General features: G+C 40.0%; 1 protein-coding gene across 9 annotated transcripts in view; it reads right to left on the bottom strand.

Annotated features, from left to right (window-relative positions):
- Positions 1-21541: 21541 nt before the first annotated feature.
- Positions 21542-25551, bottom strand: part of SPAG6 (sperm associated antigen 6) — a 73627-nt gene continuing 69617 nt past the window's right edge. For all 9 annotated transcript variants that reach the window (XM_055092476.2, XM_055092477.2, XM_055092478.2 and 6 more), the window contains one exon: positions 21542-21636. In XM_055092476.2, coding sequence (XP_054948451.1) covers positions 21567-21636 — 70 coding nt within the window. In that variant the 3' untranslated portion in view covers positions 21542-21566. The remainder of the gene's footprint in view (positions 21637-25551) is intronic.

The raw sequence follows: 25551 nt of genomic DNA, 5'->3' as shown, positions 1-25551 counted from the left end.
CCTGTTTTGTTTTTTGTTTTGTTTTGTTTTGCCCTTGCAGCTTGCCAGCTTGCCAGCTCTAACAATAGCTGCCTTTTAAATAGTAGTCACTCTGAGGGATGAGAAATTACCTAATGGGTCCAAAGGACACTATTTGGGTGGGGGCAGCACTGAAAGCCCAGACTTCACCACTCTGCAATACCTGGAAGCAACAAAGCTGCATTTCTACCTCCTGAATCTATAAAAACAAAACTAAAATAAACAATAGATTCTTCACTGCTGACTCCAAGCCCCTTTCTTAGGTTCGGTTTCCTCCCGCTTCTCTGACCAGGCGCTTCCATGGGCTCTGCATAAAAATTCGAAGATGATGGGATCCCCAAATCAGCTAGCAGCCCCACAGCCCTCCCGCCTTCCTCCCCTCTCTCCACGCCTCCCTCAGGCCGGCGATGCCGTCAGGGCCCGTGTCTGAGGCGTCCGGTGGATTCAGCAGAACAAACATCATAAAAAGATTATTTGCGAGAGGAGAAGACGATGCCGTGAGAACTTGGTCCCAGACACCGTCTCAGAGCAGCAGAAAAACCGCAGGAAACCTAAGGAGCACGACCCTGACGGCGACGGAGGGGGTGCGCGCGGACAGCACTGTCACCTCCCGCCGACGCCAGGGCTCAAATCGGAACGAAGACTGGGCGGCCACAAATGCCGGCTTCTCCTTTCTTTCGCTGAGGCGGAGAAATCGCCCAGCGGTGCCCAGCGCGCCTCCCGCGGAAAGCGGGCGGTGACCATTCCGACAGGCCGCCCACAGCGCTCCCTTTCCGCAGACAAAGCTGCCTCGAAAGGCGCTCCGCGGCTCCCGAGTCACTACGTTCCATTCGGCAGAAGAAAGCGAAAGCGGCCGCTCCCTGTCAGGCAGCCAGACAATAGCGGCGGGCAGGCCGCTCCACGCCAGCATCTTTGTTTCCCTCGCGCCGGGAAACGAAGTCTCCGGATACCACAGAAACCAGAGGCCGCTCTTCCCGCTCGGACCTTTACAGCGGGCGGGAGCGCGGCAGCCACCTCCGTCTTGGGGAAGCGGCAGGCTGAGCCCCGCACCTTACTGTGCCCTCTAGAGCGAGCGGAGGAAGCAGGCGAAAAGCTGCTGCGGGATGTTGCTGCCTTGCCGACGTCTCAGCTCCTCCCGGCCCAGCGGCCTGGTAGGGCGGGAAGTAGCGCCGGCCCCGCGCGGAAGGAAACGTGCAGCGTGATGCGGCTTAGCGCGGCTTTATAGAGCCGAGGCTTTATAGAGCCGCGCCTCCGGCGACCCCTGCGGTGACTGCTGTCGGTCCGCGTTGTGTGTGTGCTCTGTTTCGGCCTCCGCTGCCCGCTGCTCGCTGCCCGATGCCCGCTGCGGCCTTGCCCCTGCGCCTCGGAGTAGCCGCCGCGGGCCTCTCTGCTGGAGCAAGGAGACCCGGAGGCCGTCCCAGGGGCTAGGGGGTAGCGGCCCCGGCCTCTTGGGCCCTCGGCCTCGCGCCCACCGAGCCCTCCCTCTGCCCGGGTTTGGTTGGGTGTGGAGCTTGCGACGCGCCCACTTCCTGGGCTGTGCTTCTGCCCGAGCTCATGCCTCGCCGCGACTCCCGGCCCCATCTTGACAGCGGGTGCCAGCAGGTCCAGGCCGACTGACGGGCGGAAGTCGGCCCTGTGCTCCCTCACACGCCCACACGCCGGGCGTGCCTCAGTTTCCTCTATTGTGACAGAATAGAAATGAGACGATGCAGGTTAAAATTACCTACCGGCGCATAATGAGTTCTCCAGCATCTAGCTAGTTCTACCATAGGATTAATACCCAAAACCACGTGGGTGGAGCTGAAAAACACGATGCTGTGGGGGGAAGAACCCAAAAAGCCATAGTCGGTCTGATTCCATTTATAGGACATTCTAGAAGAAGCAACAGTGGCGATGCAAAGTAGTTGCCTGGGAAAGGAGTGGGACAGGACAGAATGGAATGCACAGGAGTGGGGGAACTTTGGGGCAGTGGTGGGACAATTTCATATCTTAATAGGAGCGGCGGCAACATGACGTATACAGTCGCCCCAAATCATCAAACTGTAGTTTCTAAATGGGTACGGTTTATTAACATTCAAATTATAAGAAAAGTCATTTCCTCAAAAGTTTTGGGGTGGGGGGAAGAGTTAAAGAAGGTCGTGGCTAGGTGGTCGTTGAGGAATAAGGGAGAAAATCACAGTTTACAAAATCTGAGAGCTGAATCCGTGCTGTTTCTCGATTGAGAAGCAGTGGACATCAGCAGTAGGAATGGCTCAGGTCCAAGAAGGCTATGCCCTACCAGACCCGGTTGATGTGCTTCCCCGGATTTACTCTGTCCCACCGTCCACCTCCACCCCGGCCTGCACCTCTCGCTTAGGGTAGAGGCCTGGCCTCCAGTGCCATCTCCCGACAGCCTCCCCCAGGTGAAGGTCATGCTTCAGCACTGCCTCCCTGACAGAGGCTCTGATGATGGGATGCTCTGACTCAGACTCAGGTGAGAAATTTGAAGGAACAGAATGCTCTTGCCTAGCAGTTGCCTGGAGGGGTCAGGTGCTGCCCCCAGAGAAGTGGGAGAGTTAGAGGTCCGTGAGGCATACTTTCCCCAAAGGGGGCAGAAAGCATGAAGTAGTCAGCATAGAAACTCGTCTCCCTGCCATCCACACAGTCCCAAGGCATGCTGGTTCTACATGGCTTGTCTGGAAGCTGTCCTTGAATGTGAAGTTGTTTTCAGCTCAATAATATATTTGTCTGCCTTCGCCTTTCCTTTCACCCTTACCACCTTGGAATTGTACCGCCTAATAAAATCTTCGCACTTAAACTTGGCCTCAGGCTCTGTTCATGTGAATGAGTTTAGCAGCCTTTGGGCTTTAGATCTGTGCTTTTCTGAAAATTTGGCAACCACAACACAAAATTAGGATTTTTTTTCCCTCTGGGCTCTGGTTTACTGTCCCATTAAAGTGCTTCTGTAAAAGGCAACCCAATTGAGACCAATGCTGAATATATAAATTTTTATAGGTATGCCCCTGTTTGAAGTTGCTAGAGACAATAAAAGTTTGGGCTTCCATTTATTGGTTCCTAGTGGTGTTTATTCTCAAGAGTAAATTCCTAGAGCGTTAGGCACTTAAATGCTTTAAAAATTTGGAAACTTAAACCTGAGATGCATGCAAATGCAAAACAAAATGCTTTCAAATCATGATCATAAAGCTGTTAGTCTGGGGGGTCTACTTATGTTTTTGGTCATGTTCTAGCTTTCCTAAAGACATCAGGGAAGGATATGTTAAAGCCTTTTTAAGTGATTTCTGGTTCATAGTGCTTTGCAAAACAATTTTTCTTGACATTATTTTCTATATTAAATACTTCAGTAAGTGTTTTTAATGATAATGGCCACTGGCTTTGTGGCCTACTGTTTATTGCAATTTTGTCGGGCCTTATCCTAGGCTTCCCTTTCACCTGGGCTTCCCAACTATCTGTAACTTGATCAACAGTAATTTGGGATGGGAATGGCCAGGGTCATATGTTAAATAGGGCAGTTCCACTTTTCAGACCACAAAATCCTCCCCTTCCTGACCACTTAAAAACTGTTACATAATCTACAAACACATGGCTCTAATAAGTTCTGCTACATACCTTGCCAAAGGTCACACCTGAAATCTACCTTTCTATTGGCACAATACATTTTATTAGAGAATATTTTTATTGCTTATAATTGTGGCCTATCAGAGCACTTAATTATTTTTAATAACACATTCTGCCTTCACATCATCATAGTGAATTGGTTTTTGCAAGGAAAACTTGGTCATCCTAGCATGTGAACAATTTTTAATCTTTTTTTGAAAAATGTTTCATCTGAGGTTAATTTCTATTGGGAGCAAAAATGAAGCCAGGCCGTACACATGATGTGTTTAAATACATTTTCACAAAAAGAAAAATATTAAGAATATCTTGGGTCATGGACATGCAGTATCAGAAGGCATCCCAATAAACAAAAGTGAGAGCTCCTCTTTAATTCCTAGCACTTGATTATTTCTAAATATATAAGGGCAGATAATGTTCAGCAAACGTGCAGGTTTTACAAATTGGCTCCTTCAGAGTAGGTCATAAGCTTGCTGCAATTGTGTTCCCATTACTCAAACATTTTTAGAATTCTTTAGAAATTTGCCACAAGAGTCTGAGTCACATTCTTTTAAATGACATCATCAGTGATAGCAAATCTTCCTCCTCGGAGAGCAGATTTTTAGAAATACTCAAGTCATTTGAAACCACACTGAGTTTAGTAACATCATTTGGCAGGGAAAAATTGAACTAGAAAGAGTAAAAATAAGTGAACTGATTAATGGTTTTTTAAAAATTAAACTCCAAGAAATGGAGGATTAGGGAAACTTTGGAGCAGAAATTAATGATTAGAAACAATGTTTTTGATCAACTCCAAAGGTAATTCTTTGGAAAAAGATAAAGAAAATGGAGAAATCGCTGATGAATCTATTTAAAAAAAAAAAAAGAAAGAAAATATAAAGGAGAAAGGAGATATAACAGATATGGATACTTTTTTTTTTTTTTTTTGAGACAGTCTTGCTCTGTTGCCCAGGCTGGAGTGCAGTGGTGCAATCTCAGCTCACTACAAGCTCCACCTCCCAGGTTCACGCCATTCTCCTGCCTCAGCCTCCCAAGTAGCTGGGACTATAGGCGCCCGCCACCACACCCGGCTAATTTTTTGTATTTTTTAGTAGAGGCGGGGTTTCACTGTGTTAGCCAGGATGATCCCGATCTTCTGACCTCCTGATCTGCCATGGAGACTTTTTATAAATTATATGAGACTGCTACGTGAAATTAGCTATGTGCTAAACATTTTTTTCTGGAAAACCATAAATCACCCAAATTGAATCTAGGAGTAGAAAAACTAAGTAGATCAAAGCTAGGGGAGAAATTTAAAAACGCCTAAAGACCAAGAGAGGCTTTAGGCAAATTCTTGCAAATTTTGAAAGACATAAAATCCCCTTTCTAAATGAATAAAGACACTAAAATTTAAGTTTTTTGTGAGTGAAACCACTTTTATTATAAAACCTATCAAAAATGGTACACGCCAAGCATGATGGCTCACACCTGTAATCCCAGCACTTTGGGAAACTAAGGGGGGAAGATCGCTTGAGCCCAGGAGTTCCAAGAGACCCTATCTATACAAAAAGTAAAAAATTATCTGGGCCTGGCTGGTGGTAGGCTCCTGCAGTCCTAACTACTCAGAAAGATGAAGTGGGAGGATCATTTGAGCTTGATAGGTCAAGGCTGCAGTGAGCCGTGATCTCATCACTGTACTCCAGCCTGGGTAACAGAGCAAGACCCCGTCTCAAAAAAAAGAAAAAGAAAGGACACTCAAAAAACAAAAGTTCACATAAGAAACTCAATGCCAGAATTCCCCCCAAAATACCAAAAATGCCAGCAAATTAAATTCAATAAAGTCAGTCATTTTAAACAATCAGGTAGATTTTATCCTAGAAATGCCAGGATATTTCAATACCAGGAAAATAGTTTATATAAAAATACATTTAGATTATATAAGAATAAAAACCTTATTATCTCGATAAGTGATAAAAATCTAGCACCTATTCCCAAATAAAACAACTATATTTTTTAAAAACTTTTAGTAAATGTTAAACTGATAGCCAACATCGTATCTTTTAATAAGATTTTATAAAAATAATAATGGTACTGGTAAGACAGCCAAATTAACTTTGCACCTTCTCTCTGAAGGCCTCCTGAGTAGCTGGGATTACAGGTGCATGCCACCATGCCCAGCTAATTTTTGTATTTTTAGTAGAGAGGGGGTTTCGCCATGTTGGCCAGGTCGGTCTTGAACTCCTGACCTCAGGTGTTCCACCCGCCTCGGCCTCCCAAAATGCTAGGATTACAGGTGTGAGCCACTGCACCTGGCCTGCTTTTTATTTTTTAATTTCATAAAGTACTTTGTACATCTTCCCGCATCAGCACATATAGACCTACCAAAATTTTTCGTAGTGGTTAAGTACAGTTATATGAATGAACCGTGATTTTTCACTCACCTATTAGGGACCATTTAGACTATTTTCTTGTTTTCTGCAATTACATACATTTAGAGCATCCTTGAATGTCTTTGCCCATTGATGCAGGTGTACTTGTTGGATTAATGCCTAGCAATGGAATTGCAGATCAATATTTGGATAGCTATTTCCAAATTAATATTCAAAAGACTGCATTAATTTATAATTCCACTAAAAGTGTGTTCAAAAATGTTGATAATTGTTGAGGCTAGGTGAGAGGCACACTAGACTTTCATTTACTTTTGTGTATATTTTTAAATTTCCATACTCAATGACAGACAGGCATTTTCATTAAAAGCAGGTATAAATATGCCTGCTTTCACCACTATTATTTAAAATTATGCTGAAGTCATTCTGTAATAAGACAAGAACAGAAATACTAAGTAAAATATTGCAAAGCAGTAGAAAAATTGCCTTTATTTGCAGATACTTTTTGCCTAGAAAACTTAAGAAACTTGATTGAAAATCTATTATAAAATAATTATTAAAATCAATAATTTTCTACTGATCTAGCAATAACCTATTGGGAAATATAACTTTTTTGGGGTGTTGGAGCCTGGGAACAAATATATTTCTTAAAAAGATTCTATTGACATATAAATAATATTGGCAAGAACTGAAAGGGATTTATACAAAAAAAAGAGAAAAAAATGAAAGCAAAAATATTTGAATAGATTGAGAAATATATTATGCTCCTAGACAAAGATATCTATCCCTTAATTTGCAATTGTAACTAAAATTCCAACGGGACATTTTTAGAAGTTGAAAAAATGTATTTCCATCTGGAGGAAAAAACAGAGTTGCCAGAATACTTTGAAAAGAAAGAATAATAACATGAGATTTACTCTACCAGATGTTAATACATATTATAAAGCCATAATAATTACAATAATATTGAACTACTGAGGAAAGATTGACAAATATTTCAGAACAGATAGCCCTGAAAGAAAACTCAATATTCCAATAAATGAAGCATCACTAATGGAGAAGACATGGATTATTCAATAACTGGCACTAGGAAAACTGGCCAACCATTTGGGAAAAAAAATCAGATTAAATGTTCACTTCATGCAGTCTACTGAAATACTTTCCAGATAAAAAGATAAATGTGAAAACTGAACTATAAAAGAAGTAAAAAAAAAATCTAAATGGATAGCTAAGTGATTTTGGGATGGGAAAGAACTAACCACAAAACAATGGAAGAACTCATAGATTTATCTGCAATAATCATTTAAAGCATCTGTATACCAAAAATTATAACAATATCAAATTAGAAGTTGTGAAGTAGAAAGATATTTGTCATGACTATCATAAAGTGGAAGAGTTAGTATTTACATACAGGTCCTTAACAACCCTTTTGAAAGAAGAAATCCCAAAACCTTTTGGGCAACAACAGCATCATTGAGCTTAAATTCAGAGAACCACTTTGAGAGGAGAGCTCATTTGGAAGAATCACTAACTTACTGAATTTTTAGAATGTTAGGTTTTTATTGTATGTTTTGTTTTGTTTCTTCTCACCTCATTTCCTGTGTTCAAGGTAACATTTGGAAATGCTTTCTTCTCCAGTTTATTTTTCAAAAGCTTCCTGGAATATTATACTTCCTTATATCCTTTGGAAGAAGTTCAGTTGATCTCATTACAACCCCAGGGGTAGATACTCTTACTATTCCCATTTTCCAGATTAGGAAGGAGGTATTTTTGTGGCTTTAAGCATAAGTAGGCAGCAAACTGAAAAAAGTTGACATAAACAAGTCATTCGAAATAAAGTCATTAAAGGAGAATCCAAGCCAAGTGAACACTATTTAGAGAAAGAGAAACAGCAGTTAAAAGTACCTGGCAATCCTCAAAAGACATGTGCTCAGCCAGGATCCCTACACCCGCCCTCATCCTTAGTTGTGACAGACCACGCCCAAGGGATACAACGTAGCTTTCGCCTCGAGCTAGAGAGAGATGAGCCTGTGAGGAGGTACACCGACTTCAAGGGGGAAACACCGTCTGATCCCTGCACTTGTACTAGCACTTACTGGGGGCTTAAAACTGAAACTGTCCTAATCATGTTCTGACCTCATAATATGCATGAATCCTCTCACATAACCATCACCAAACAACCCCAGGATTTAAGTACATTTATGATCCCCATTTTCCACTTTATGGAACTGAAGTTCCACAGAAAAGTTACATAGCTTGCTGAAGTTCACACAGCTAGCAAGTGGTATAAGCTGTATTTGAGCCAGGCAGGTAGCTGGGGCTGGAGCAGAAGCTCCTTGGCTACGTGAAGCCAGTAGCTATGTACAAAGCCCTTTCATACACAAGAGCTCATTTGACCTTCACAACTTCTTTGTGATGAGGTCAGGAAATATTCTCCCCAATTTACACTAAGACAACGGGAAGCTAGAAATGTGTTATTGGAATTAATCACCTTTTAAAAAAAATATCTGAAAGAGACAGACAGCAGGGCATGGATAGACACGTGGTAAGGAATGACTGGAGGGAAAACAAGGCTTAAAAAGCTTGAATCACAGAAAAAGAAAGTGCCCTGAACTTTAAATAGATTAAACACAAGCTGCATTGAAGGGAAGGGAGCTGGGGAACAGGCAGGGGAAGGTTATCCTGAGCACAGCAAGAATGAAAATCATACCAGTTCATGAGCCAGCAAGGGGTTTAATAATACTAGATAATAAACATTGAGAAAAATCACACCCATAACATTTCCATTATTTGGAAGCTATCTACCTTCCTGAAATACTAAGTCCTAGTCCATGTCACTGTTTAAGAATCATGCTGTTAATTTATGTCTGTTTATTTACATGACCTTTGTTAGTTTAGATAACAAGACCAGAAGTTGTGTACAAACCACTAAGATGAAGTTCCCACTGAGCAATAGGATTTTCACCTAGCTTTTAAATACCATCATGGTAATAAAGTTTGTACAAATACTTTTAGAATTTGTTCACATAGAACTAAAACAACATCCGTTAACCTCTGAACTTGTTGCTTGTTTTTTCGATCACATTTTTTTTTATTCTGAAATACTGTGAGTACAAAGGAACTTCACAAGAAACATGCACGTTCTGAGAAACTTACTTTTATAAAATGATTCATGCTAAACGCACTAGCACTCAATCTGTTTAAAAGTAGGAAAATAAAGAATCCTTTTGCTATGACTTATGACCTCCTCATTTATCGGATTTTGTTTAAGTCCAGTTTGACGGGTATCAGAACAGATGCATATATATTCTACACTTAGTTCACAATGTTTAGTTCTTTGGAATTTAAAATCAATATGCATCATCAACTGTAAGGGAAATTCTTTTATCTACCGTAAATGACAGCATTCTCAAGTTGGATGAAATGTTACTTGGTAGCATAGGATTTATCATAAGAACCTTGTCTGTGTGGTATTCGTATTCAATTCAACATTTTTTAATAAGTGTCCATCTAAATCCTCTCTCAAAAGTGAACACATTTCCTATAATCAGCCCTTCTTGACCTTCCTTGCCTTCTTCAAATACGTATTCTTTCCTTCTATAATTCTGTCCCATCAAAATCCTTCAGTGACCTGTAGCAACCAAACAGGTTTTCAGTATGTGATCTCAAATAGTTTTAAAAAAAATTGGAGGATTGTTCAGACTGAAATATTTTGGCTATGCCTCCAGGGGGAAAAAAAAAGGCACTCTTAATCCATGGTTATAACAACATTGTTCTGTTTTTTTTTTTTAATTGCCAGTGTTGGCATGAATGAAATATAGGATGACTCATCCAATGAGAATTTGAATGCTGGCGTAAAACCATAGAGAAAATCCAGGTGAGCTGAAGGAGAAAGAGACCAGGGACTTGTGAAGAAAATGCAGTCAAAAAACAAAAAGAGAGTGTCTATGAATGCAAGAAAACAAACAGCAGGTTTGAACTCTAACAGTTAAATCCTGCTAAAGGCTACTGACATATGACACCAGGATGGGAGAAAAGCCAAAGGGTGAAAAGTTTCTAAGCTGACTATTAAATAGATGTAACTCACTGACGAGTGTGCCCATGTGGGATTTTAATTACTCAGACATCTGTTTGGCGAAGTGTACTACTAAATAGGGATCAAATACAGAGATCAAATTACGTGGGGCAGGGAGTGGAGATGACATTCATGAGTCAGAAAGGAGAGCTATCGGCCAGGGGAAAATCAATCCCGGCTTTACATCTCACCAACAGAGAAGCAATTATTTTAGATGTGGGGCTGGTTAGTATCCTAGGTCATGAATTTAATTAAATAACCCTCGAGTGGCAGAAAACAGAACAAACCACTGTATTTAACTGTCAGTAAGACATGCTGCAAATAAATGGTCCAAATTCCTCCTTTTTTCCTTCCCTCCTCCCGCATAGATTTGTTGTAGTTTTTCTTAAATTCACAACTCTCTTCCCTTTCCTAATGTAGCCTTCTCAGTGGCATCCAATAAATTCATTTACATACATGGCTTGAATCAGAGGCAGGGTTTGTCTCCAAAATTCCCACAATGGGATACTTGGGAAGGGGCAGGAGGGGAGAAAGGCATGAATTAAATCACCATTTGAATTCCTTCCTTAGGTTCAATAAAAAGGCTAATAATTCACAGAAATATCCTGGGATCAAAGAGAAGACCCTGTGGCCTCATTGGACATTAGTAGGTGCCTTGGAAGAAGCAGAGGCAGGAGACACAAAGGAGTTCAAGTGATTGGAACAAGAACTGTAGAAGACATACCTAAGCACAGGAGAGGGGAAAGAGAGCATTCAATTGCTTTTGAAATGAGTATTTAAAAACCAGCCTCACTCAGGGTGGCCCCTTGCAGTCCTCTGCTGAGTCAACTCTGTGCTTGGCAGCCTCTTGTCCATAGCTGACTCAGGGCAGAAAGGTGATTGATTGCCTTAAGAGCCTTCCCCTGACCTCTCCACTTAGCTCTCCTTCCTCCACCCCACCATTCTTCCAGAGCCCAGCTCAGATCCACAGATTTCTCCAAAATGCCTTTCTTCCATTTGCAGATAACAAAAACCAGTTGGAAAGAATATAGGTAAAAGAGTAAATTTACTGGAGGGAAGCGTCTTACAAGGAAGAGTTGAACAACTTAACCTCCCTCAGGGAGAAGTAGCCCAGGGCAGTTCCCAGGACCTCAGAGGCTGAAAATCACAAGTGCCTCCAAAGGGTTCGCTGTCATTAATGATTTAGCTACCAACTCCCAACCACTGTCTCTCTGCGCAAATCTAAAATTCCTGGGAGAATCTGACTGGCACATATACACATGCACTCACATACACACACACACACACACGTGCGCACAGTATGTATTCAAGCTCAAGCTGTTAAATAAACTCAGAAAATCATCCTACAATGTGGTTCATTCCTTCTAAACTGGTCTTTTTGCTACCATTTTAAAGTTCTAAGAAGAACTACCTCAGATACCGTTAACCTGAGTTGAGCAGGTGTGGAGGATGGTAGAGCCAGATTCCCATGCCCAATGAAAACAAAGTGACAGCGGTCCTGACAGAGTAGATCTTGAAAAGAGCCTTTTCTTACTTGGGCAAGCTACACTTTTAAAGTGTCTTGCCCAAATTCCCCTCAAGGGTTGCCAGCAACCAGGATGGCTCATGGAACTTTGCAGCCTCATTCATTTATTCAATAATTATTTCTTGATCTCCTGCTGCGCACTAGGCAACTATGCTAAGTGTTGTGCTGGACACAAAGATGAATCAAGCATGGTTCCCGTTCTCATGGTGCATAAACATAGACCTGCATCTCTTGTGTGAGCAACAATCTTAAGGGCTTCTAAGAATAATTTTTCATATGAATACTGATTTTTAAATCCCCCCCACCCCGGCCTTGGATGAGAAACCTAAAAATTGTGCCTTAACTGTGAGGCAAGGTCATTTGTTAAGGTTAAGATTTCACTCTTGGTATTCAGAGCCTTCATTAGGCTACATCAGATAAGAACTGAGATGGCTTCACAATTAACCACAGACAGGCATCATTTATTTTTACCATGTAACTTGGAGGGTATGATGGTGCTGGGTGTGGAATTACCTTTTGAAAAACCACTAATGTTTTCTTTCACCTCTGAACCAAATAGATAACTGAGCATAAGTTAATTTTTAAAAATTCTAGCCATTTACCTTACCTTCATTTGGGAGCACAACTGGGAAGATGCTTGGCAGCTAAGCTCCCAGAGGCAATACAGGAACTTCTAATTAGCAAGGACTGCTAAGGCCACAGAGAGTCTACCCGGGCTATATATGCGAAGTGTCTGAACTTCTGGGTTGGATTCACATCTGAGAAAATTTGATGTTCTGGTTTGGTTGGATTCCAGTTTGAACCAGTTGCCTATGTGTTCTCAAATTTGGGGTGGGGGTGCTCAAATTAAGGTGTCAATTTTAAGATTTAGCAAATTATTAAGACTCATTCTGGTTGTGGGTTGAGGATTTAATTCAGCTCATACTTGTGGGTAAGGATATAACACGTGTGACCACAAATCACAGCAGTTGGAGGATGGGTTTGTTGGCCCTTGGTCCTAAAGAGGAGATATGGGTGGAGCGCTAGAGTATTATGGGCCACCCTTTGTGCTACTCAGATCCACTTGCCGCTTGGGGTAAGTTCATCCACCCAGTACTCAACAATTCCAGGATTCTCATTGGCCTTTATTACTGGGGAAACTTATAAGGTTAATCAGCAAACTATAGTCAGTGCAGCTGCAATAGATCTCAAGACTGAGGTAACTGACATTTCACCCTCTTCTCTACCCTGTCCTCATTCTAGAATTGCCTCAGCCACTGCCAGCAGCCATGTGGTCTAGGCAGACTGTCTGATGGGGTGACCCAGACCCTTGTCTCCAAGATTCTGAGTCCCTGGTCCCCATGTCTATCCCAGCCATAGCTTCTGTTCTTGTCTGCTTACTGTTAAAACTAGATATGAGAGCATCAGGAAACATCCCATCAGATCACCTGTGTGCCAAACATTCTTCCCTGTGTTCTGTGACAAAGTTCTACCTCCTCCTGATGATCAGGGTCAATGGTCTTGCTAGTTTAGTGACTCTTTTTCCACTGGTCTCTTGGCATAAGGAGACTGAAGTGACTGAGTGGCAGCTGTAGTGTGAAGTACAATGGGACTTTGTGTCCACTGATGAAGTATTACCCCAGTGAAAGCCAAGAACACTTGACCCACAGAATCTAAAGTTTTGGGGACAGGAAGCACAAATTCCCCAAATGTACCGCTGGGAATGACAGTAAGCAGAGCCATGCCTACTTCCCCCTTCTTCCTGTAGTTTCTGGACCTATGTATTCTACCTACTGGGGACATAGCACCATATAATGGCATTGATTTAGGGTGGTATCTCAACCTTGTGGGGGTATCTTCTCCAAGCTGGAGCCTCAGTTGCATCTTTAAGAGGACAGTCCACCATTCTATCATACCAGTAGCTCAGGAATGGTGCAATATGTGTGATAGGACCAGTGGACTCTGACCCAAGGCAGTATCATATGGAATCTAATACCAGTGGATCAAGCATTCTTAAGTCCTTGGGTAGTAATACTGGCTGAGGTCCTATGGATAGGAAAGGCAAATTCATGCCAGAATATACAACAATCCCAATCAAGATGAATTCTTGCCCTTTCCAGGGTGGAAGAAGTTGAAGTCAACTTACCTCCAAATGCTTGGTTGGTCTCTTTGAGGGATACTACATTGGGGTTTCTGTTATTGACAGGTTAGACATTTGGCAGCAGCAGTGGCAGTAGCTGGATCAGATTTGGTGAATGGAAGTCCATGCTGTTGGATCTATTCATAGCCACCATCCCTGCCACCATGGCTACTCACTCCATTTATGTGCCCATTATGCCAGCACTACAGTAGCCAACGAGAGAGGCTGCTGCATGCATGGCTGAGTCATGAATGTTGTTTAGTGCCTTTTGGTAGTGGCTGCTTTGATGTGCATTAACATATGACACAAAGTTCTTCACACCTTATATCCATACCAATCCTTCTGCTTCTAAGCCCCTGACCAAACTACCACCCCATTCACCACTGTCCATGAGCCTGCATATGTTCTTTACCTTGAACCACTCTTCTTTTCACACAAAGTGGATGACCAAGTGCATCCTGTGGAACTTTGCCTATTGGAAGGATTTCTCCCTCACCACCCTCTTTTAAGATCACCCTAAGTAGGGCTGTAGTGCAGCAGCATCCATTTTTGGCTTGCACTCTTATGCTGAGCCAGCCAGCTATGAATGAAGGTCAGCACTTTTCTTCCTCCATCAGCTGGCCACAAGGGACACCTCCTTGCAGCCGTGGTTATGAGCTGAGATAGTTGTGAACACCATAGTTATAAACACCAGTGCAACAGGAGTGGATGACATGCAGGTCTGGGCCACCAACTGGTACAACTTACTTGTGTCCTCTGGCCCAGCTCATGCCCAATCCTGTATCTGCCACTTCCATTTTGTGATAAGTTGCCACCAGGCCCACCCAACTTTATAACTTGGTGGGTCTGACAGAGCCAGCTCATGATGAATATCTCAGGTTCCATAGTTACTTGATGTCTCAGGGTCAGGTGCTTCATTTCAATCAGGGCCCAGGGGTCTGCAAGAATTTCCTTTATTTATTTATTTTTTTGAGATAGGGTCTCTCTCTGATGTCCAGACTGGAATGCAGTGGTGTGATCATGGCTCACTGCATCCTTGGCCTCCAGGGCCCAAGTGATCCTCCCACCTCAGCCTCCCAAGCAGCTAGGACTACAGACACACATCACTACACTCAACTATTTTTGTATTTTTTGTAGAGATGAGGTCTCTCTATGTTGCCGAAGCTGGTCTTGAACTCCTGGGCTCAAGCGATCCTCCTGCTTCGGCCTCCCAAAGTGCTGGGATTACAGGTGTGAGCCACCACAACCAGCCAAGAACTTTAGAATGGTATATTGTTGTTTACTACAGATAATATGGCCCTTCTCCATAATCCTAGGGGGTCTATGCTGTGATTCTCTTATTGAGATTGATTACCAGCAACTATCCCCAGCATTCTTTCCCACCACAGATTCCTGTAATACCATAGGGTCTGTTGAAGGATATAGCAGGGCTTCTTGTACTGCTGTCGAGACCTACCACAGAGCTCTATCATCTGGTAAAAGGGTTGGAACAATATTCTGAAGTGCTGGGGAAATAATTACTAAATATACTTGCTCAGGTGCTTTAGGTTCTGTTGTCATAAAGATCATCCTCTCCTTCACCCAGTGGGTCCCAGATCTGAGATCTGACTCAGGTTTGGGAACTGAGCTAGTGACTGACTTTTTACCATGACAGCTGCCCTCAGCCTCATATTTTTATTTTAGAAATTGATACTTGTCGACTGCTCATTTATCTTGCCTCTAGGAAATTCTATTAAGCATTTTCATAGCTCTCTGTAGAATGGGCCCCTGGATGCCACATCAATCTTGCCACTCATTGCAAAAACTGTGCACACCTTGCTTCTGACAGTTAAGTCTTGCTACTTGGCCTCTGTTATTTCAGGATCCTATCAGCCTTATTTCTGTTAAGGAGCCCAGTTCTGTAGCAGTGTCTCCTCCAGTCAACCCTGGCATAGACAAGAGTGCCTCCACTAAGATTCTCAGTGACTGTAACCCTCTTAACAATGCATTTCTTATCATCTTACTGAAGAAAAATATGGGAAAACGTTGACATTCCCTTTGGCACTTTACTCGCTTGTATTGTTTGTATGACTTAAACTATACATGCAAACAGAAATAAAAAAACAGAACACTCAATATAGGTTACAATAGTTTTCATAGAGTTGGACTTCTTTATATCCAAAATGTGCTTTGGTTTTGCATACATACAATGTGGCCCCAAATTTGGTAAATGGTATGTCCTCTGGGACATACCATCAGCTGGTGGGTTTTCCATCACCACATAGGCTATGTACTCCAGCATGCCCACCTCTCTGAGTCACTTGACACCTCTTCCACTTGGCCCTGGCAATTATGGCATTTCCACTTCACTTGCCATGGGCTGTTGCTGCTTTCTCCAAGCTTCTAAGAGTCATCATATCACCCTTGCCAGAGTGATAAATCCTGTGTCCTGGGAGAGTGCTCCCGTTATCAATAAACTCTCCTTTATCCGACTTTGGTCAGTCTTCTCCATGACTGTACAGCTAGCTATGAAAATGAGCCAAATATTTCCTTTTGTGTTCAAAATGGTACTATGATATCCCTTCATTAAGGACTGTCTGGCTAGAAGAGAGGGACACCTGTTATGTCCCAACCCAGGTTCTGAGATGAAGAAAATGAAGCCCAGAAGTGTCGCTTTCTGGAGATCTGCCATCTTGCAGTGATGATACATTATTAATATAATATTTTTTATTCAATTTTTAAAGCCAAGATGAAAAGGCCATATGGGTTATTCCAAAATGTGCTTTGGTTTTGCATACATACAATGTGGCCCCAAATTTGGTCTCACATACAGTGTTTATAAATGCAAGAATAATGGCTTAATTAGCATCTCTGCTAACTTAGATTGCAGGTTTTATTGCAGAGCACACTTTTCTGTGGGGGAAGGGGGAAGTGAGGGAAGTAGTGGGCAAAAATGTTTCCAGGTGTTGCAACAAAATGCTGATTCTTTTTATTGATATTAACTTTGACTCTTTGATTTTTTTAAATAAATTTCTTCATCCAGTATCATTGTTTATCTGAAACTCTTTTGGAAATCCATTACAAAAGTGAAAAGAAGAGTAGCAAATATGATTTATCAAGCACTTATGTGCATGGTCACACAGGTTGTGTACTTCACAAGGGCACCAGCACTTCTCAGGGGGCACAGTTCACATATTAGACATCACGGATTTGCATATTTATAAAGATAATTTTCCAGCAGATGGCAGTAAAGTGTGTTGCTCTAACAAAATAAGACTATTACAATAATTTCTGCCAGATGGAAATAAACTATCTTGAGGACTGGGCACCTTTTATATTATACAAAGATATATAGAGTAACGGTGGCACCATTTACTACATGCCATACCTTCTGCTCGCTCATCCTCATTTAATCCTCAGAATCTGATGTAGTGGGTGCTATTAGCAACTTGCCAAGGCCACTGACTGGGGTGGTAGTTTTGACATTCTTATACGGGTCTACTAAGGCCTAGAGACTTGAGGAGACTTGCTGTGGTCAGAGCTAGCGTGACCTAAGGTCAACCAGAAGCCTAGAGGCTCTTACTCTCAGTCCAACCTGCTGCTGGTTCTCCTGTGTGCTCATCACAGTGCTGGGTGACACTGGGGACTGAGAACAGGACACATTTCACTCATCTAAGTAAAAGGTCATCTTCAGTTAGTGAAGAAAAATATGGGAAAATGTTGACATTCCCTTTGGCACTTTACTCGCTTGTATTGTTTGTATGACTTAAACTATACATGCAGACAGAAATAAAAAAACAGAACACTCAATATAGGTTACAATAGTTTTCATAGAGTTGGACTTCTTTATATCCAAAAATACTTTGAGTAAATCATTTACTATCAGTAATGCATAAATTTTAGCAAGAGTGGGCCAGGCGCGGTGGCTCACGCCTGTAATCCCAGCACTTTGGGAGGCCGACGCGGGTGGATCACGAGGTCAGGAGATCCAGATCATCCTGGCTAACACGGTGAAACCCCATCTCTACTAAAAATACAAAAAAATTAGCCGGGCGTGATGGCATGCGCCTGTAGTCCCAGCTACTAGGGAGGCTGAGGCAGGAGAATGGCGTGAACCCAGGAGGCGGAGCTTGCAGTGAGCCAAGATCATACCACTACACTCCAGCCTGGGTGACAGAGCGAGACTCCGTCTCAAAAAAAAAAAAAAAAAAAAAAAAAAAAAAAAAAAAAAAATTAGCGAGAGTGTATTACCACAAATTCTGTATACGTGAGGAAATTTAGGGGCTTTATTTAATGTATAAATATCCATACCAAATCACTTTGCAATAATGATATATATTGGTATAATATTCTTTATCCAGCATTCAGTTTAAATCTACTTCAGAAAATGTATCAATCATGAATAAAAGAAGCCCATTTATAAATATTTTTTATTGACCTCTAACTTAATCCCCAAGGAAATATTTTTCCCTAAACCCACTAAAATTAAAAACAAAGTGAAAACTCTATCTTCCACGAAACAAGTAAACTGCAGTAACTTTTGTTTTTAATTTTAGAATAACATGTGTAGCATGAATACATTTTTCCAGAATTTTTCTAGCTGTACAAAGGTTTGGAGAGCTATTTGGAACTATCTCAGCTTGTTAATGACAATTCTGTTTTGGGTTGTGAGATCTGGAGTCATATTTTTGCTTCTTTCTTTATCCATTCATATACTGCCTAATTTTTTAAAAAAAATTAACTTATTGATACCTAGAAAACAATAAAACCCACCATTCTCTAAAGTAATATCACTGAATATGCATCTAATTTTATGGCCTACCAAGGCCTTGTAAAAACAAAACAATGTAAGTATTTATGTTACTAGAAAAATAAGTGCATGAACAAATCTAATTTTAAAAGTCAAAAGTCTCTTAAACAACTGGTAAATGTAATAATTATAGGACAGCCACTTGATCCTTTTAATCACCTGAAAGAAGCAGAAGAGCTACAAATCAACATTTTCTAAACAGTGAATTCTGTGGCAGAATAAGCCACAGTGTACATAAACCTCAACATTTGGTAGCACCTATCTTAATCAAAGAATTGGCTATTTGAAAACACAACAGAAAAATTCTTCATTCTTTTCAAGGTTGGTTTCTAAACTTGACATCTGGGATGGGAGATGGGCCTCACCCAGGAATTTAAGGTCAGGGTTTATGTTAAGCAGGACCTCAAATCAAGTTTAGAAACAAGCAAACCTTTCATCCTTTCTTTAAGGAAAAGGGTTTTCTTTGAGAGGAAGGGGTTAGAAAAACAGGTCAATATCCTGTAAATATGGGGTTGTCATTTGTTTTTCCATACTACATTAAATATGCCTGCTTTGTGTTTAGTGTCTTGTGCCTATTCCACTGCCTCTGTCTCGGCAAATGTGTTTATATTAGAAAACTCCATGAGGGCAGGAAATGTAGGGGTTTTTTTAATCATAAATCATCTGGTTTGAACTACACTTATCTAAGAGTGTGGGGCCTGGGGAATACTGCACAATTGCTGGCTAAAATATGTAATCTGTCATTGACTATTAGGTTTTCCATTAATCACATGTCGAGTTTGTATAAAATGGATTTGTTTATAACATTGTTATTTTCACCATTGCAGGTTATTTTCATAAGCTTCTTATGAGTAAGCTGAGCAACTATTATCACCCTTACTATAATACTTAACAGAGAGAGACTAGAACCTATGTCTCCAACATCTCTTTTCAGGTACCACTGATTTCACCTATTTCCACAACAGGTGAAAGGACTGAATCTATAATAATAAGGTCCAAGTAATTCTATTCCTGAACTGAAGTCCTAAAAATAGTTGTTCATGTAAGTTGAGAATTCCTAAGAACAGGGGAATTTTAAATAAACTCCTGGGGCTGGGGATGGGTAGGGAGCAGTGGGACAGGGGTTTGCACAGGGAATTAGAATTGACAAAATTCAAATGAGGGGTGAAAAATATCAGTGAATTAATAACAGACATTATTTTTGCCCTATGACAAATGAAAAAGATTTTGTTTTTATATATATTTTTTAAATCTCACAACATACTTTTCAAAAAGTAAAGCTTCATTTTGTTTAAAGAGTTTTATGTCAAGAAACATTTCATAGCATAAATTTTCCACAATGCATATGATCAAATTATAACACCCATCTGAACACTATTAAGTATTTTATTACTTTGTTTAGTGCTGTTTGATAAGTATGAAATTATCTATGAAGTGAAAATTTTCAACTAGGAAATTTGACATTCCAACAATATCTGAGGTGGTTTTAACCCAGATAAACTAATTTCTGTCATTACCAACACATCTAAGAAAAACAGCCCTAATGAAGAAAGATAAAAACTACTTTTATTTTCTCCAATTAAAAGATTCATAAGACAAGCTGTGTAGGCATGAAAGAAAGAAAGGAAAGCTACAAAACTGGAAATACAAATTACATTTTCCTATTCAACAGGTCAAAGAAATTGCTGCAAGGAAACAAAACAGGCCCAAGGAAGTATTTTAAAAAAATGAAATAACCAACAATCTTAGCCGGATATAAGGCAAAACAAAAGAGGTAATCTTGGGTATTATGAAGTTTTAAAAGACACAACAAAGTTATGCACTGTTAGGAAATAATGATGACAGAGATGAATCCAGAAAATACAAAAAACAAACGGGTAGCTCCTTTTGCATGAAAAAAATAAAAAAAGAGAGAGACAGTCAAAGAAGGAAACCTGAAAACAGAGTCAGACTGGAAACACTGTGGCCTAGGGGCTGTGTGGGTTATCATTCACCTCCTCCAGGAGAGAGCAGCAGAAGTAACATCCCTTTAAAGCAAAAGACACACACACAGCAACTAACCAAGACCCATAAATCCAATCACATAATCCCCAAGGTCAGCAACACACTGGATAGGAAAAATGAAAAGGACAATTCTAATGCTGTTTTTATTTAAAATTTTATTGAAACCCTCTTTCACCCGTTTACCACTTCCTAAGTAAAAATGCATGTAAACTCTGAGCCTGATGGTATTATCTTCAAACTATTCCTTAAATACCTGAAAATGTGACTTTTGAAACTTGGGAAAGTGACGTTAGGACAAGGATCCATTTTACATGCCTGCTTCTTTGTTCATTCATGAGCAGAGCTAGACTAAGAAACCTTTCAATGAGAGGGAGAGCATGTATGCAGGAGTATAACTCTTTATTCTGAATTCTACCCTCGCTGGGCCCATGAAAGGTAAGGAAAACTTTAGATAGGGTGGGGAAGGAGGTTTGGAAAACTTGTGATAAAGAGGAGTAAATTTTTCCTAAATTCTTAGTAAAACCTAACAGGTTACCCACAGAGTCTGTGTTCTTAAGTTAATGCACTTATATAACTAGCATCAGAGTCTCCTTCAAGTGCCCTGTATATCTGTCATCAGTTTCCTCCTTCAAAGATTTCTCTTCTGTATACTACTATATAGTTAGCAAGGCCAGCTTTCCTTGCCTATGCCTATGACAAATTGGCTAGAATAATTTAGGGTTTTTGAATGCCATCTCTTAACTATATCTCATTGGAGGTGTCTGCATGTACGAGTGTGTGTGGTTTTTAACAGAATAACAAAATGCCTTAAGGCCCTTTAACGTGTTTTTAAAATCTACCTGTAGAACAAATCCTATGCACGCGAATGACCATGAATAGTTCCTCACATATTCAAGCTACGAATGTTTAAAGTATTACATAAATTTAGAAAATATTATCTAAAGGTATTTCCCATTAAATAAATCTAGAATACACTTAGTTCAAATATTTAGAAGGATTTAATTACTGTTACTCAAAACTACTCTGCTGTGAATTTGAGTATCAAAATATAACTTTGCTCAGTTATTAAGTGGTTGATAGCTGTCCACCCTCTGCAGAAGTGTATCTGAATATCCAGGGGAATAATACCTGAAAAAGAAAATACACTATTAAATGCTGGTGAAACGATCAACACAGCAGGCACATAAGATTCAATATAGGGGATTTATCTGAAATAATCCTGTGAGTGAAATCTCAAATACACTCTGAATAATTATGCTCCAGTAATGCTTTGTGCATAAAGTTAGAGGCTATCCAGGAGGAGAATACGAATTCATAAAACTGTGCTACAGAAGTAGCAAAACATTTAAGGGATATAAATGTAATGGCAAAGGGGACATTTTCCAAACAAGAATCTTCAATCCACTGACAATATTTTATTACAGAGACTTCATTTTAATCACATCAAGTGGCTAATGTTGCTTTAAGGATCCTAGCTAATAGATTTTTTTTTTCATAAGTTAGACTACACAGTCTATTGTTACTAATCAACTTCTGCATTCTAACTGCCTTAGAGATCATTCTCAGCATGGGTTTTAATCAGATCTGGTCACCTAGGAAAACAAAAATTTCTGGAAGTATAATTCATATTGAAAAACTATTTAATAAAATATAATTTAGCATTGAAAAACTATTTACAAATACTTGTATCATAGAAACCTAGGAAATTAATCATTTTTACTATTAATAGTTCTTGGGCATCTATAGTACTATACATTTACATTCATAAATTGAACATTTTATACAAGATTTAGTATAAAAGTATTAAATATGTTGATCAGTGCATTGTGAGATGCTTAATACGTCATGGAAATAACTTACATGCAGATAAATGAATGTCAAATAAAATTTAGCAGGCATTCTAGAATAATTTTTTAAATCTATGGAAGTATAATTCAAAAATTCTCAAAACACTCAAAATAATTAAGCTTCTGAAGGCATTTTCTCCAGATAAAACCTAATATTAGAGACTTGCTTTGCCTTTTGTTAGTTATCTTTATCTATGCCCAGATGCTTGACCTAAAAACTCATAATTTATATTACACTAAAATTCCTTCCACAATTTATCAAGCTAAGGTGGACCAAAAAATACAGCCATATTTTCTTAGTAGTGAGTAGTGTGCTTACAGGCATCCATAGTTAAACAGCTACTTATGTACACACCCAAAAAGCTACCTTAAAGAATGTTTCTCCCCTAACAGCCTCTTACTCTTGAAAAAATTGTCTTTCAACAGTGGGTTTCTTCGAAGTATTCTTACACTGAGAAATTCACAACTGCTTCTTCTCTGAGTTAGTCAAAAATTTTAAAGCAGGCTTTACCTTCCTAGGCCTTCAAATGTATCGGACACCAGATAATATGAATTCAAGAGGTAGATTTTTAAATATCTTTAAAATTTTAACCTTTTAATTTAAATATTAATAAATTTTATATTTTAATGTAATGAATATTTAATTTACTATATTAACATATTAATATTTTACTTATTTAATAATATAGTATTCTTAGTATTGATATAATGATGTTATCATTGATATTAGATTAATAATAATTGTTATTACCATGTTAAATATGGGAGCCACCAGCTATATGTAGACTGAATGGGAGCCACCAGCTACTGAGGACTAGAAAAATGGCTAGTATGGGCCGGGCGCAGTGGCCCACACCTGTAATCCCAGCACTTTGGGAGGCTGAGGAGGGTGGAACACCTGAGGTCAGGAGTTCAAGACCAGCCTGACCAACATGGCGAAACCTCGTCCGTGCTAAAAATACAAAATTAGCTGGGCATGGTGGCGCATGCCTGTAATCCCAGCTACTCAGGAGGCTGAGGCAGGAGAATTGCTTGAACCCCAGAGGTGGCGGTTGCAGTGAGCCGAGATCACGCCATTGAACTCCAGTCTGGGCAACAAGAGTGAAACTCCGTCTCAAAAAAATAAATTAATTTAAAAAAATGGCTAGTATGTCTGTATTTAGATTACATAAAATTTGCAAGTGGTTCCAAACATATCTAAAAGTTTTCCAATAACTGAATCAAGTGTCAGTTTATAAATTTTAAATTCAATATTAAAAATTCAGTTTAACAGACATACTAGCCATTTTTCTAGTCCTCAATAGCCACATGTAGCCCTTTGGCTAAGCATTTTCTCATTTAATTCTAACTATGAAATAGGTAATTATCTTTAACCACCTTGTACAGATGCAGAAACTGTGGCTAAAGGGGTTAACTATTACCTTCAAGGTAATAGTTAGTTATAGTAAGTAGTTATAACTGAGAGAGGAATTAAGGTCTGTTTGACACCTAAGCCTGAGCTCTTAGAGTACTCCTTCGGAAAGAACCCATATGAGCCTCCAGATAAGACCAGGAAATTCCTTCCCTCTGGCCAGCAACCACAGCTATCCCAACTTACCTCTAAATGTCCTTTAAGAATGTAAGCAAATTAACCTTATCCTAGACCCACAGAGAATTGGGGTTATTATTATATTGTTATGATACCAGAAATATGCTGAATGGCAGACTGTGTCCATGTCTCCCTCCCCAAATTAGATGTTGCCCCAAAGCTGCTTCCCCACCCCAGCTGAGGCAGAGATTTTGAAGAAAAAGGAATTCAAAAACACCTTATGGCTGTGGAGTAAGCCAGGCCCAGAACTTAGGTCTTCTAATGTCTAGTCCAGACCCCTTTCCTCTCATTTACCTACCTTTCTTCATTAAAAAAATTTAAAGATTACTAAATCGGAAGGCAGTATGAAATAAATATTTAGGTTAGTAACAGATGAATGTATCAGTTGATAAACTGTCTTACAAAGGATAATTAATTCTAAAATAGTTATCACCAAGTGATTCTTGAGAATTATGTAATTGTAAAAATAAAACTATTTTGAGATTATATTTGTCTATTTTTATAGAAAGACAACATTTCCAAGATTTCTATAAAATACCATTTTATAGAACCTAATGCTTTAAAACATAACTGAGGTTTTCCTACTTGCCCTGTGTGGGTGAAATATATATATATATATATCAAAAATTTGAAAACATTAGTCAGGTAACCAAAATTCTTTATAATAATTAGCCAATTTTAAAAATGAAATCCCAGCCCACAGAATTGGAGAAGTGGAGAAGTTAAAAATTTACAATGGTATTTTGACAAAGCACTCGATTAATTTTTTTTCTTTTTTTTGTGAGACGGAGTCTCCCTCTGTCACCCAGGCCGGAGTGCAGTGGCACAATCTCGGCTCACTGCAAGCTCCGCCTCCCAGGTTCACGCCATTCTCCTGCCTCAGCCTTCTGAGTAGCTGGGACTACAGGCGCCCGCCACCACGCCAGGCTAATTTTTTGTATTTTTAGTAGAGACGGGGTTTCACCGTGTTAGCCAGGATGGTCTCGATCTCCTGACCTCGTGATCCCCACGCCTCGGCCTCCCAAAGTGCTGGGATTACAGGCATGAGCCACTGAGCCTGGCCAGCACTAGATTAATTTCTAATGTGATGGAGTTTGTAGTTTTTCCTGGTGCTCAATTAAAATATGCCTTCAAAAAAGTGGAAAAAAAAAAAAACTTCTCTTCAATAAAGTACCTTACCATTGGTTGATTCTAATAGGTCATTTATTCTGGGGACACTTTAGTTCTTTTTTTTTTTTTTTTTTTTTTGCATCTTTCTGTAACTTTGTAACAAAATTGCATTGAAAGTTACCTTAAACTTATATAAAATACCATTCTTCGTGAAGGGACACATATTCCATGTATAAAAATTAATTTTATTTTCTTCAAAAAAGATTCTAATATTTCCTTTATTTAATGGTTTTACACATTTTATGTTATACAAACTTTTAAAATATAAATTTGTGGCCGGGTATGGTGGCTCACACCTGTAATCCCAGCACTTTGGGAGGCCAAGGTGGGCGGATCAAAAGGTCAAGAGATCTAGACCATCCTGGCCAACATGGTGAAACCCTGTCTCTACTAAAACTACAAAAAATTAGCTGGGAGTGGTAGCGCGTGCCTGTAGTC

The sequence above is a fragment of the Pan paniscus genome, chromosome 8 (assembly GCF_029289425.2).
Source record: "Pan paniscus chromosome 8, NHGRI_mPanPan1-v2.0_pri, whole genome shotgun sequence".
Taxonomy (NCBI): Eukaryota; Metazoa; Chordata; class Mammalia; order Primates; family Hominidae; genus Pan; species Pan paniscus.
The sequence above is the reverse complement of the archived record's forward strand: the minus strand, read 5'-3'. Positions and strand labels throughout refer to the sequence as shown.